This window comes from Lynx rufus, unplaced genomic scaffold (genome assembly GCF_022079265.1).
Source record: "Lynx rufus isolate CCGP_SWC_20201006 ecotype Redwood Valley unplaced genomic scaffold, mLynRuf1.p SCAF_16, whole genome shotgun sequence".
NCBI classification, from domain to species: domain Eukaryota; kingdom Metazoa; phylum Chordata; class Mammalia; order Carnivora; family Felidae; genus Lynx; species Lynx rufus.
In genome coordinates, this window is record NW_025814830.1 from 16,012,978 (window position 1) to 16,025,160 (window position 12,183).

Below are 12,183 nucleotides of genomic sequence, written 5' to 3' on the forward strand. Positions count from 1 at the left end.
GGGGGTGACCCGTCAAAAGCCGGGGTGGGGCGCTCGGAGGAAGAACGGGCAGAGGGGGTCCAGCTCGCCCTGCCCAGCTCAGCAAGGGGAAAGCTAGCTCGCGGGAGCCTCGGAGGTCCCAGGGAAGGACACCGCCGCAGCACCGAGCCCGCTAAACCGGCTTCTCAGGTTCACCTTCATACATCTAAAGCGAGGGGCGCTGGGTAGGGCAGCAGAGCAAAAATGCGCACAGGTAAAAAGAGAGCCGGGACGCTCGGTTGAGGCACCGCTGGGATTCGAACCCAGGATCTCCTGTTTACTAGACAGGCGCTTTAACCAACTAAGCCACGGCGCCGCCCGCACGAATACCGCGAGAATCTGTTCCCCATCACCATTCAGTCCCTCTGCGGTGCGCATGCGCACAAGTTTCGTCTGCAAGAGGCGCATGCGTGGTGTATAGCCCTGCCCACACCAGCGGCTGAGGCGAGGGGGTTGGACACGGAAGCCGGAAAAGTGGGAAGCGAGTGTTGCCCCAGGCCCGGGAACGCTGGTCTTCCCGGTTGCTGTGGTGTCTGCGCCGCGGCGTGGAGCCAGATGGCCCTGTCTATGGGGGGGGGGGGGGGGTGCCCGCGCAAGGTTGGGCTTTCTGCCCTCCAGACCTGGCGGAGGAAGCCCCCCGCCGCTGTCCCGCGAGGCCCAGGCCCCCGGCGTCCGGTCTGGGCGCACAGCTCGCCGTGGCCCCGCTCACCGCGCTGGAGCCCTGGGCCCGGGAGCCTGCGGCGCGCCCCGGACGCACTGGGGGTGGGCGGCCCTGCCCGCTCCGGGGGCGGCATCTGCCCGCCTGCCGCGACCAGACGTTCGGTGGGGCCGCCTCTCCCGCGGGAGGGCACTGCGGGCGCCTGAGCCGCCGGCCCTGAGGGATCCGGAGCTTCGAGGAACCCAGGCCGCTGGCCTCGGAGCACCGACACCGCACGTGCTGCCAGAGCTGGCAGGGTGCTCGCCTGTAGCTTCTGGGGTCTCCTCGCCCGGACAGCGCAGCCACCTCTTCCCAACACTTTTCAGAGGGCCTTCGAGCCAATCCATTCATTCACCCACCCGTGGGAGAGCCTCATCCGCAGAAATGTTAGACTCCGCAAGTGCATATGCTCAAGAAGATTTACTCCAGTATTATCTGTAATAGCAAAAATCGAGAAACAAAGCTATGTGCCCATCGGTGCGACACTGTTGGTACCTGCAGCCGAGCCGTCCTCCAACGCAGATGGGGAAGCACTCCTTTGTGCGTGCCGTGTGCGGCAGGAGGGAGACCACTTAGCAAAAGGAATTCTCTTTGAAAGAGAGCGTGAAGTGGAGCTTTGACATGTTCATACATCATTCATGTGGATAAGTGGATACATACTGAACAGCCAGCCCCAGGGTGACCAGAGTCACCAGGGTTATGACTGAGGAGGGCAGCGCCCAAGCACGGAACCTGCCCAAATAGTGACTACCAGGTTACGGTGCTCATGGGCAGAATCATTGGATGCCAGTCAAATACACTAAATAAATCAGACCTACAAGTAAGTTTTTTAAACAAAGCAAGGGCAGTGCTAACGACTGACAGGAATCGTGCGAGCCATAGCAAATGGGAAAGGGAGCCCTTCCTGTTTGTCCATGAAACCTGAAGGAATTGATTTATGTAGTACGGTATGCTGTGGGAGCAGGAGGAGGGCTCTACATCTGCCTGGGCATTCTGGAAAAGTCTGGGGCAGAGAGGATGACCCACCCTGTGATGGAAATGCCTTCCGCCCACCTGCCTAACCAGACCTTCCTCTGCTCTGGGTGGATGGCCGTCTAGGAGCATTAACCAGGGACGACCCAGAGTGCCTTGCCACACAACAGTCTCCTCCCCGGAGGGGTCTCCACACATCTTCCTGTCGTTTGACAGAGCCGTCCACAGGAGCTGCAGTTGCTAGCCTGGCTGCCTTACAGGGCAACACCAGAGTCCAGAATGTGTTCCAAAAATGACACCAGGAACACCAGGTCATAAAGCTTAGAAGGAGCAAAAATGCCTCTAGAATTCACACACATGCTTGTTTTCTAAAGGAATCTAGATTTATTCGTCATGAAAACTAAAAAAGTGTATGATCTCCACTACCAAGAGTGCTGTGGAGCTGAGGCCATGCCCCTGCCCCTGTCTGATACGCCTACCCGGCCAGGAAGGGGCCATAGAGAAAGGTCCCGGCAGAACCCCAAAACCCATATGACAGGTGCTCAAGTCAGTCAACAGGCCCAATGGCCATCAGTCATCTGCGGCCGGGCTGCACTCCCTTGCCAGTGAGCTTCCCCTCCAGATGATGATGAGGCCTCTGCTGACAAGTCTTTTGCATCCATCCGGCAGAACACACATTTGGTGACGGTTTCAGAAAAGATGTCACTTTCGTAGATGGAGAAAGGCCTGTCACACACTTCACACTGGCATGGAGCATTTAAAAAGAGCAAAAGGAAGAAGTGCTGGTCAGAAGGGACCAAGGCATCCAGTTAGAATTCTCCCACCAGACCCAGCCACCTGTGGCTGGGCCAAGGCAAGAGCTCCCTCTCCTCTCTGCAGTCTCTGCAGACCCCACAAGGGCGGAAATTGCAGGCCACTGAGAGAGAATGAACACAGGCTTCTCCCTCTCTCCCCCCCACGGAAGCTGTGCAGGCACCGACCGCCTGGCTCATCCCTGGCTAGGGGAATCCTGGGGACAGGAGCCACAAGCCGCTCGACGGTGGAGAGGACAGGGGGTGCGTGTCTAACCCCGTCCTGTGCCCTTTGCAGAGCACAACTGTGGGGCGGAGGAGCTATCCTAATGCCCTGACACCCTGGGGACCTAACTTACAAAACCATGAGAAACAAGTAGGCAAGATTTCCAAACAAAGCAGCCATTTCTCCGGGTGAAGGTACTAAGCATCCTCCTCCATGTCTGAGCCAGTTTCCGGCCAAGGCACAGAGAGCAGTGGCATGGTGGCACAGCTCACCCGCCGTATCTCCTGGCCGCAAACAAGTGAGCACCACCATGGGGCAGGCTCTCAGACCACGGGCAGGGGTCTCTCAGGGGTACCCACCACAGCACCAGCCTCCTGCAAGATGGCACCCCACCCGGGGCAGGCCCTCTGGGAAATCCGACTCCTGAGGTTTCTTATATTGATTTAGAGCAAGGTAAATGCAGAAGGCTCATCTTTGGAACAGCTTCAAGTATGTCTCTTTCTTTTCTCTGTTTTGCAAGAAAGAAATTTGATCCTTTACCTACCTTAGTCTACAGCATACTTTCCCATGGCCCCACCCCAAAAACGACAGGGCTCAGAGGAGGCAGTTCCTGGAGCCCTGTCCCTGGTGGCAGGTGAAGGACATGGAAAAGTACTGCTCTGCAGTTAGTCAGCCTCTAGGGCCTAAGGGCCAACATGGCCACACGGGCCATGATGACCAGCTGGCCACAAAGACCAGGTCCATGTTGGTCCCCTCCCCCCACCTCCTTGCCCCGTAGTGCTGTTCCCAAATTAGCCATTTCCAGAAGCGGTGGCTCCCAGCTGGGCCTTCTAAGAGGAGACACGCCTAGGTGGCTCCAGGATTCTGAGGGAAGGAGGACTCTGGGCACGCAGCATAGACTCCCCAAGCCTCTCAAAGTGGCAACCAAGTGTCTATACTGCAAGGCCCCCACAGGGACTGGCCTCCAGTCCCCAGGGATAGACTCTGTGGCCGGTCCTGGCTGCATCTGGTGAAGCAGGTGTGTCCCCCCTACCATCACGATCCTGCCCCAGAGAAAAACAGGTACCTGGGCCTCTATCACAGGAGGGCACTGGGGGGGCCTGGCCAATGGGTCTGCCGCTGACGTGTAGGAGGCCGATGCCATGTCCTGCTGTGTGCCCAGCCATTTCTCCTCTGACTCATTCCCCTCCTCAAACGCCCGGGGCTCATTCCTGCCTTGCAGTCTCCACACTGGCTCTTCCGCTGCTGGGACGTTCTTCCCCTACACATCTGCACGGCTCACTCCCTCACCACCTTCAGGTCTTTGAACAAATGTCACCTCCTGAGTGACGTGTCTCCTGACCATTCCGTGAAGCAGCCAGCACCTCTCATTCCCTTTCCTGACACTACTCCTCTCCAACTTACTTACCGCCATGAGACCTACTGCAGTATTTTTCTTGCTTCTTTATTCATTGTCTCCTCTTTTAGAACATAACTTCCCTCAGGGCAAGAATCTCCATCTGTTTGCTCATGGTTTTATCCCCAGTTGCCCAATTAATGTTTATTCGAAGAACAAATTGATTTGTGGAGGAGACTAACAAACACCTTCATTACCCAATACCAACCTGTTTCACCTTTGAGCCCAGGGCCTTTTTGTACTTTATGACCAAAGGAATTTGGTCAATTTCTTCAATATTCCATAGTCTCATGGTCCTATCCTAAAACAAGTCAAACAGCAAAGCAGCAGTCACAAGATGGGCTCCTTCAGCTGGGAGGCCCCAGGAAGGCGCATCACATCCAGGTGAAGAATCCCACCCTGCAGAGAAGCAGAAGTAGGGTGACCGACTGTCCTGGTTTCTCTGGACCATCCCACCTCTATGACCACAAGTCCCCAATCCCAGCAAACCCATTCCAGGGGGCAAAAAGTCTCACTTTTCAGCAATGGATGTGGAAGTTTGAGGGAAAAGGACAAAACCCATACTGTGGTCCCCAAAATAGGAGCTGAAAGCAAAACTATTTTTAATGCCAAATGGATACACATCCATAGGTAATCCATCTTCCATTAGTTGCTGTCAGTTTTCCATGACGTGCAGTTCACGTTAAGTTCCCAGTAATGGGTCATCCATTACCGTGATTCACTCCATGCAACGTGATTTAAGTATCCAACTTAACTGCATGCATCGTAATTGTGTTAACAGTCTGGCTTTGATTTTACCTACGCAACTGTCGTGCTCTGTTTCAAGATATTGCTAGTAAAAATTTTTCACATTGTGAGTATTACGATCAGGTTTTCTAAGAGTTCAGGTCATGAGAATGAGAATAATTACAAGGCCAGTGCCAACGTGATGCAGACCTCGCCAGAAGAGGAGGCTAAACGACTCTGTTTAATGATGGCTGGACAGACACATAAAACTAGATTGGGGGCAGAGGCGAGGTGGTAAATACCCAGAACAAAGCACACTGCAGGATGTGAGGGAAAGACTTTGCTATTGGGTATGGGGAAGCAAATGCAGAAGTACATGTGGACACAAAGTCTCACAAGCCTGGGATGAGGTGGGCAGGTTCTAAATCACCAGTTTTTTCATATCCCAAAAAAGACACCAATGGGAAAGAAAATGAAATGTCAGGCAACCAGATTGGAAAAGAAGTAAAACTATCTCCATTTGAAGGTTACATAACCTTGTACATAGAAAACCTTCAAGAATCGACCAAAAAACTATTAGAACTAATAAATAAGTTCAGTAGGGCTGCCGAATACAAAATCAATATGCAAAAACCTATTGTATTTTTATATACTTGCAATGAACACTCTGAAAATGCAACTAAATAAACAATTCCATTTAGAATCAGATCAAAAAGAAGGAAATGTTTACTAATAATTTTAACAAAGCGAGTGCAAAACTTATAGACCAGAAACTAAAAAATACTGTTGAAAGAAACTAAAGAAGGTGTAAATAAATAGAAAAATATCTCAGGTTCAATGGGTCAGAAAAAGGTAGTGTGGCACAGGCATAAAGATAGACACAGAGGTCAATAGAATCAAGAAACTAAGTATAAAACCTCACATTTATGATCAATGGCCTTTTGGCTAGGGTGCCAAGAGCTAAAACGATGAAACTCTTAGAAGAAAACATAGGGGTAAATATTAGTGACAGAAGATAAGACAATGGTTTCTTAGATCTGATACCAAAAGCAGAGGCAACAAAATAAAAAAAAAAAAACTGGACTTGATCAAAATTAAAAATTTGTGCTTTGACAAACACACATCAAAAAAGTGAAGACCTATAAATGGCCAATAGGCACATGAAAAGACGCTCAACATCATTAGCTCTCAGGGAAATGCAAGTTGAAACTACAAGATACCACTTCACAACCATTAGGATGACCACAATCTAAAAAAGATAACAAAAAAACCCTGCCCACTGGGGAGGCTGTGGACAAATTGGAACCGTCCTGCACTGCTGGTGGGAAAATAAGAGGATTCAGCACTTTGGAAAGCGGTCTGGCAGTTCCTGAAGTGAAAGTGATCAAACATACAGAGTTACCATTGTGACCCAGCAGCGCCACTCTGGGGTATAGGCCCAAAAGAATCAAACACGAGTGTTCCAACAAAAACTTGATCACGGACACTCATAGCAGTATTATTTACAATAGCCAAAAGGCAAAAAGAACCATTCCCATCAACTGATGAAATAAAATGTGATATATCCATATAATGGAATATGATTCAACAGTAAAAAGAAATTAAGTATGTACTTCTATATGTTACAACATGGATAAATCTTGAAAACATTATGCTAAGTGAAACAAACCAGTCACAAAAGGCCATGTATTGTACGATTATATTTAAATGAAAGGTCCATAATAGCAACATTAGAAACAATAATAGAATAAATAAACAGTAAAACAAAAGTAGATTAGTGGTCCGAGCTAACACAATGAGACCATAAAAGGAAATAAAAGGTATACAGATTGGGAAAGAAGAAATAAAACTGTGTTTGTTGGGGCACCTGGGTGGCTCAGTTGGTTAGGCATCTGACTTCGGCTCAGGTCATGATCTCATGGTCCGTGGGTTCGAGCCCCATGTTGGGCTCTGTGCTGACAGCTCGGAGCCTGGAGCTCGCTTCGGAGTCTGTGTTTCCCTCTCTCTCTGACCCTTCCCAGCTCTGTCTCTCTCAAAAACAAAAACAAAAACAAAAACAAAAAAAAACAACTGTGTTTGTTCACAGATAACATAATGGTGTTTATAGAAAATCCAAAAGCAATCAACAAAAGAATTCTTGGAATTAATAAGTGATCAAAACAGAGTTGCCGGATACAATGTTAATATACAAAAGTCAACCGCTTTCCTATATACCAGCAATGAACAGCTGGAACCTTGAATTAAAAGCACACTACCATTATTAGCCACGCCCCCCCACCAAATGAAATACTTATGTCTATTTCTAACGAAATATGTATAAGATCTATGTGAGAAAAACTTTGATGCATATATTCAACGCAATCCCAATAAAAATCCCAGCAAGTTATTTTGTGGATATTGACACACTGATTGCCAAAGTTTTTATGAAGAGGCAAAAGATCCTCTTGGATTGTATTGTAGCCAATACAATAACAAAGAGAGGGACAAAGTGGGAGGACAGACACTACCCAACTTCAAGTCTTACTGTAAAGCCACAGTTATCAAGACACCGCGGTATTGGTGAGAGAATAGACAGACCATTGGAACCGAATGGAGACTGCAGAAATAGACCCACGTAAATGTAATCAACTGCTTAACAAAAAAGGAGAGGCAATGCAATGGAAAAAATGATAGTCTTTTCAACAAATTTGCTAGAACAACTGAGTATCCACGTGCAAAAAAAAAAAAAAAAAAAATCTAGGCACAGACCTAACATTCTACTCAAAATGGATCACAGGCCTAAATGCAAATTGCTAAAACTCCTAGAGAATAACATAGGAAAAAAATCTAGATGACCTTGGGTTTAACGATGACTTTTAAATATAGCACCAAAGACATATCCATGAAAGAAATAATTGATAAGTTAAACTTCATTAAAATTACATTCTTCTGCTCTGCAAAAGACACTGTCAAGAGAATATAAAGAGAAGCTATAGACTAAGAGATAATATTTGCAAAAGATATATATGATAAAGGACTATTATTAAAAGTCTACAAAGAACTCTTAAAACTTAACAATAAGAAAACAAAGAACCCAATTAAAAATGGACCAGAAAGGGGAGCCTGGGGTGGCTGAGTCAGTTAAGCATCCAACTTCAGCTCAGGTCATGAACTTGCAGTTTGTGAGTTCGACCTGTGCATCAGGCTCTGTGCTGACAGCTCAGAGCCTGGAGCCTGCTTCGGATTCTGTGTCTCCCTCTCTCTCTACCCTACCCCACTCACACTCTGTCTCTCTCTCTCTCAACAATAAATAAACATTAAAAAAATTTTTTTTAAGAAATAAACATTGAAAAAAGTTGAGTCTTACATTTATGTATTTTAAGCATACACAATACAGCCTACAAAATTGAGGGACACCCGGGTGGCTCAGTTCATTAAACACCCAACTTCAGCTCAGGTCATGATCTCACCACAGTTCATGAGTTCGAGCCCTGCGTCAGGCTCTGCGCTGACGGCTCAGAGCCTGGAGCCTGCTTCAGGTTCTGTGTCTCCCTCTCGTTCTGTCCCTCCCCCGCTTGTGGTCTGTCTCGCTCTCTCAAAAATAAACAAACATTAAACAGAAATTTAAATATGCATTGAAGACTTCTTTTAAAGTATAAATAAACTGTTGCATGATAAGACAGAAAGAGACAGCATAAAATATTTTTATATTTTTCTTCAACAGATTTGTTTGATTAGTCCCACTATTAATTACTACTAATTGCTGCTGTTAAGTAGTCCAACGATTATTGTTTCAATAATAGCATTTATGTAACAGAGAAGGAAAAACACAGAATGAGACATAATTTCAAATAAGCATTCATTTTTCATACTTTGGTTTGCACTTTTACTTTTCTCCAGCTTTACCGAGATATAGTTGCCATAATCATTTCTCATATTTTCAGGTTAAAATAGTAACACGTAGGCACAGGTCTGGCAGCATCTGGGCTGGCTGGCTCTCTAACAAGGGAGCCTACTCACGGTTCGCAGAGTCTTGCCCACGGTCCCATAGACCTAGAAACCCCCAGACTAGAGAATGACGTGGCTCTAATAAAGATCGGTGGGGGGCAAGTTGGGACGCCCACTTCTCCTGTACTCACACCTGAAGGACAGCCCTTGGGACACCCTGGGCTAGCTCTTGTGTGCCATTGGCATGGGAACTCCAGGACATAGTGATGCAGAAAGGGAAGACCCACCCGGGACCTCAGGGTGGTCTCTGGGGCTCACCAACACAAGGAGCTGACGCTTTCCCCTCCTAGGCCCCCTGCTGGCTCCGTCACTCACGGGTCTGGGCAGGCCCTTCCTCCAACAAAGCTCAGAGGTGAGTGGTTGCAGACACGGAAATACCTGGCGACTCCCCACAGGACAAGAGGACCTGCTTTCCCTGTTCCCAGCAGCTCCCTGGATGAGGGTGGCCTGGCTAGGTGCGGCCCTCACAGAGATCCGGCCCAGGAATTTTGCTGGGCAATAACACTTCTATTGACACAAATTCTCACAAGTGTGAGAGAAATTTTAAGTTACTCAAAGGCTGCCCATTTTTACCTTTGAAGAAGACAGGACCCGTTTCTTGTCATTGCTAATGGCAACATCTGTCACCCAGTCACTATGGCCCTGAAGAAAAAAAAAAATAGAATTTTAACAAGGAACTGGAGGAAAAACCTTGGGAAACACAACAAAAACAGAAAACACAAAGTTGGGACCCCAGAGATGCATACATTTAAGAGCAACTAACTGTGTTTCCCTGATGTCACCAATGCCATTTAAGGTGGAACAGAAAGTGTAAAGGTTGGCGATGCATGCGCACATTACAGCACTGTGTGCGTTGTTCAAATAGTACTCTGGAGTTTAGCAGGATGGAAAGAAAACGACTATGTTCCCGGCTGGCCCCAGAGCACCTCTTGCAGGTTTTTGTTGGCATTCTTTGTTCCAGGAAATACCATTCCTATTGGAGGTCCTGTTGGTGAGGGGGCTTTTGCTTCAAGTGAGGTTTGCTTCAAACCTATCCACTGTGGCTCAGGCAATTAGGGGTTATTTTCCTCAGGTAAAATGGAGCTCAGAGGAGATAAGTTCCATTGCCAGCTCAGACCCCGAATGATGTCAGGGCTCTGCATCAACATCTTTATCATTCTTTGGCCTTCCTCGTACAGAAAGAGTGGAAGGGGAGGCAATATGGTATATGATGTATATGGTATATGGCAGGAGGAAAGAAAGCAAGAGAGAAATTAAATTCCTGTGCAGAACAAAAGGACAGGAGCTTAAGGGTGGGACAAATAGAGAAGAAGAAGAGAGCAACCGGAAAGGGGACAAAGGGACTTTTGAACACAGGGATGTTCAACATTTGGTTCTAAGGTATTTATTTGCTGTGATGTAAACTCCCTTTGCCTCCCCCAAAACCCTTGGAGAAGAGGACCGAAGACAGACCAGCTCTGGGAGCCTGAATGTTGTGATGATCCAGGGGACACATTTGAGCCACAGGGAACAGCGGGACCAAAAATCATGGATGCAAGCATTCACAGCCAAACCATGAGACCACAAGACCAGGGAGGATGTAGATATCTTGGGGTAGGAGGCACTGGGCACAGAGGCACTGCTGTAGCCAATCCTGGAACTACCTGACTCTGGATTCTTGCCATGTGGGACAATCCATCCCCTTACTATAGAGCCACTTTGAGTTGAGTCTCCTCTAACTTATAGGCAAAAGCACTCAGCCGATGCCAACATTTTGGAGTCCATTACTCTTTGTGTATCTTCGTTACGGACTCATCTTTCTGTAGAGTAATGTCCGTGGTCCTTAGACACTTTCCCACCTCTGAGTTTTTGCATTTGCTGTCACATTTGCCTGGAATGCCCTTCCCCAAGATCCTCATCCACCTAGTCTTTCTTTGTCATCAAGTTCTCAGCTCATATGCCACCTTCTCCAAGAAGCCCTCCCACTGTGGATTACTCCTTGGGGTCTATTTCTATCACATCACCCTGTTGTGGTTTCTCTCTTTCACTCATCACTGTCAGTGATTTGTTTGTTGGTTTCTGGTCTGTTCTCCACAGAGGTGTCACCTCCAGTTGGGACGGCTTGGTCTGTCGCACCCACGGCTGTATTCCCAGCACCCAGCACCCGGCATGATCCTCTATCTGATGCTGACATTGGTACCTTCAAGGAGAGCTTCCGGTAGCCTTCTCCTACATCCCAGATAGCCACAGTCCTGTCGAGCCCTCCAGACACGAGAAAAGAGGCTACAACAAAAAGTGACAAAGTTTCAGGGGGTGGGTGGGGTCATCTTCCCCTGCCATCTGCTTCTTCCTTCAGGAGGCCAAAGTGGGAGGAAGTATTTGTGAAGTGCCACCATGGTTCACTCCAAGGATGCTCAAACCCCTTATTGGTGTGGCTCAATGTCTCCCAACCAGTTAACAGTCAATTCTCATTATTCATGGCAATTATATTCTGTAGTCATCACAAACACTGAATTAGTTAACAGTGAACAATTTCTCCCAGGGAATATGCAGGGTTAGGTCCCTGTGAGCCTCTGGTCACAACATTTCATTAACTGATCAATATATAACCTTGTTTTATGTCTGTTTCTGTTTGAACACACTTTATTTGATACATATTGTTTATTCATTAAGGTTAAGTTCACGGCCACCAGTGCTACAGCTCATGCCTGAACCAAGCTTCTCTGATACATGTGTTTTCCCTGTAAGGCACATTACTGCCTTCTTGCATTAGGAACACCAGACAGCAAGCACATCAGTATTGCACTTGGGGGCTTTTTAAACAGCAAAGTCACACCAAAAAAAAAAAAAAAGCTACAAAATGCAAAATACCTGGGCACTAAATGGACTACTTTACAATAAGACAGCTGAACTAAGAAGGCAGAGGGTCACCTTGTTCAACCTCAGCTGGGAACGTGTGCATAGGCTAACTCACACTTGTCACTGTTCTGTGCATGTCCATAGTCCACGTGGCATCGCAGAAGTGCCACAAGTATTGATTTTAGAGTTACAAAGAAATTTTACCCAATATGCTAATTCACAAACACGGAATGTGTGAATAGCGATGATGTAAGTCTGAAACCCCGAAACAAGGACAGAAGCTGGCAGGACACCTCTTAATGGGGTCTGACTCACACAGACACTGCTTGTGAAGAGGAAGAGTTGTTCAAAGGCACTCTAGCATCTCTCAAGCCAGGTCCTGATTGCTTCTGTACTGGCAGGGTGCCCCTGAAACACAGAATGAGCGCCACTCCCAAGAATGGAGGGGTCAAACATTTGGCTCCTGTGTGTCAAGACTGGTCATTTCCCTCACTGAGGCTAGTGGCCTAAGGCTGCTTCCTATCCTCACCCC

General features: G+C 47.6%; 1 protein-coding gene and 1 non-coding gene across 2 annotated transcripts in view; both read right to left on the bottom strand.

The window, feature by feature from the left end:
- Positions 1-260: 260 nt before the first annotated feature.
- On the bottom strand, positions 261-334 carry TRNAT-AGU (transfer RNA threonine (anticodon AGU)). The gene has a single exon. It is a non-coding gene; the product is annotated as a tRNA-Thr (tRNA).
- A 1,900-nt stretch (positions 335-2,234) lies between these two features.
- WDR88 (WD repeat domain 88) overlaps positions 2,235-12,183 on the bottom strand; it is a 44,434-nt gene continuing 34,485 nt past the window's right edge. Inside the window, exons 8-11 of the mRNA XM_047079287.1 lie at positions 10,993-11,075; positions 9,387-9,455; positions 4,309-4,401; positions 2,235-2,430 (exon numbers count right to left, since the gene is read on the bottom strand). Coding sequence (XP_046935243.1) covers positions 2,239-2,430; positions 4,309-4,401; positions 9,387-9,455; positions 10,993-11,075 — 437 coding nt within the window. The 3' untranslated portion in view covers positions 2,235-2,238. The remainder of the gene's footprint in view (positions 2,431-4,308; positions 4,402-9,386; positions 9,456-10,992; positions 11,076-12,183) is intronic.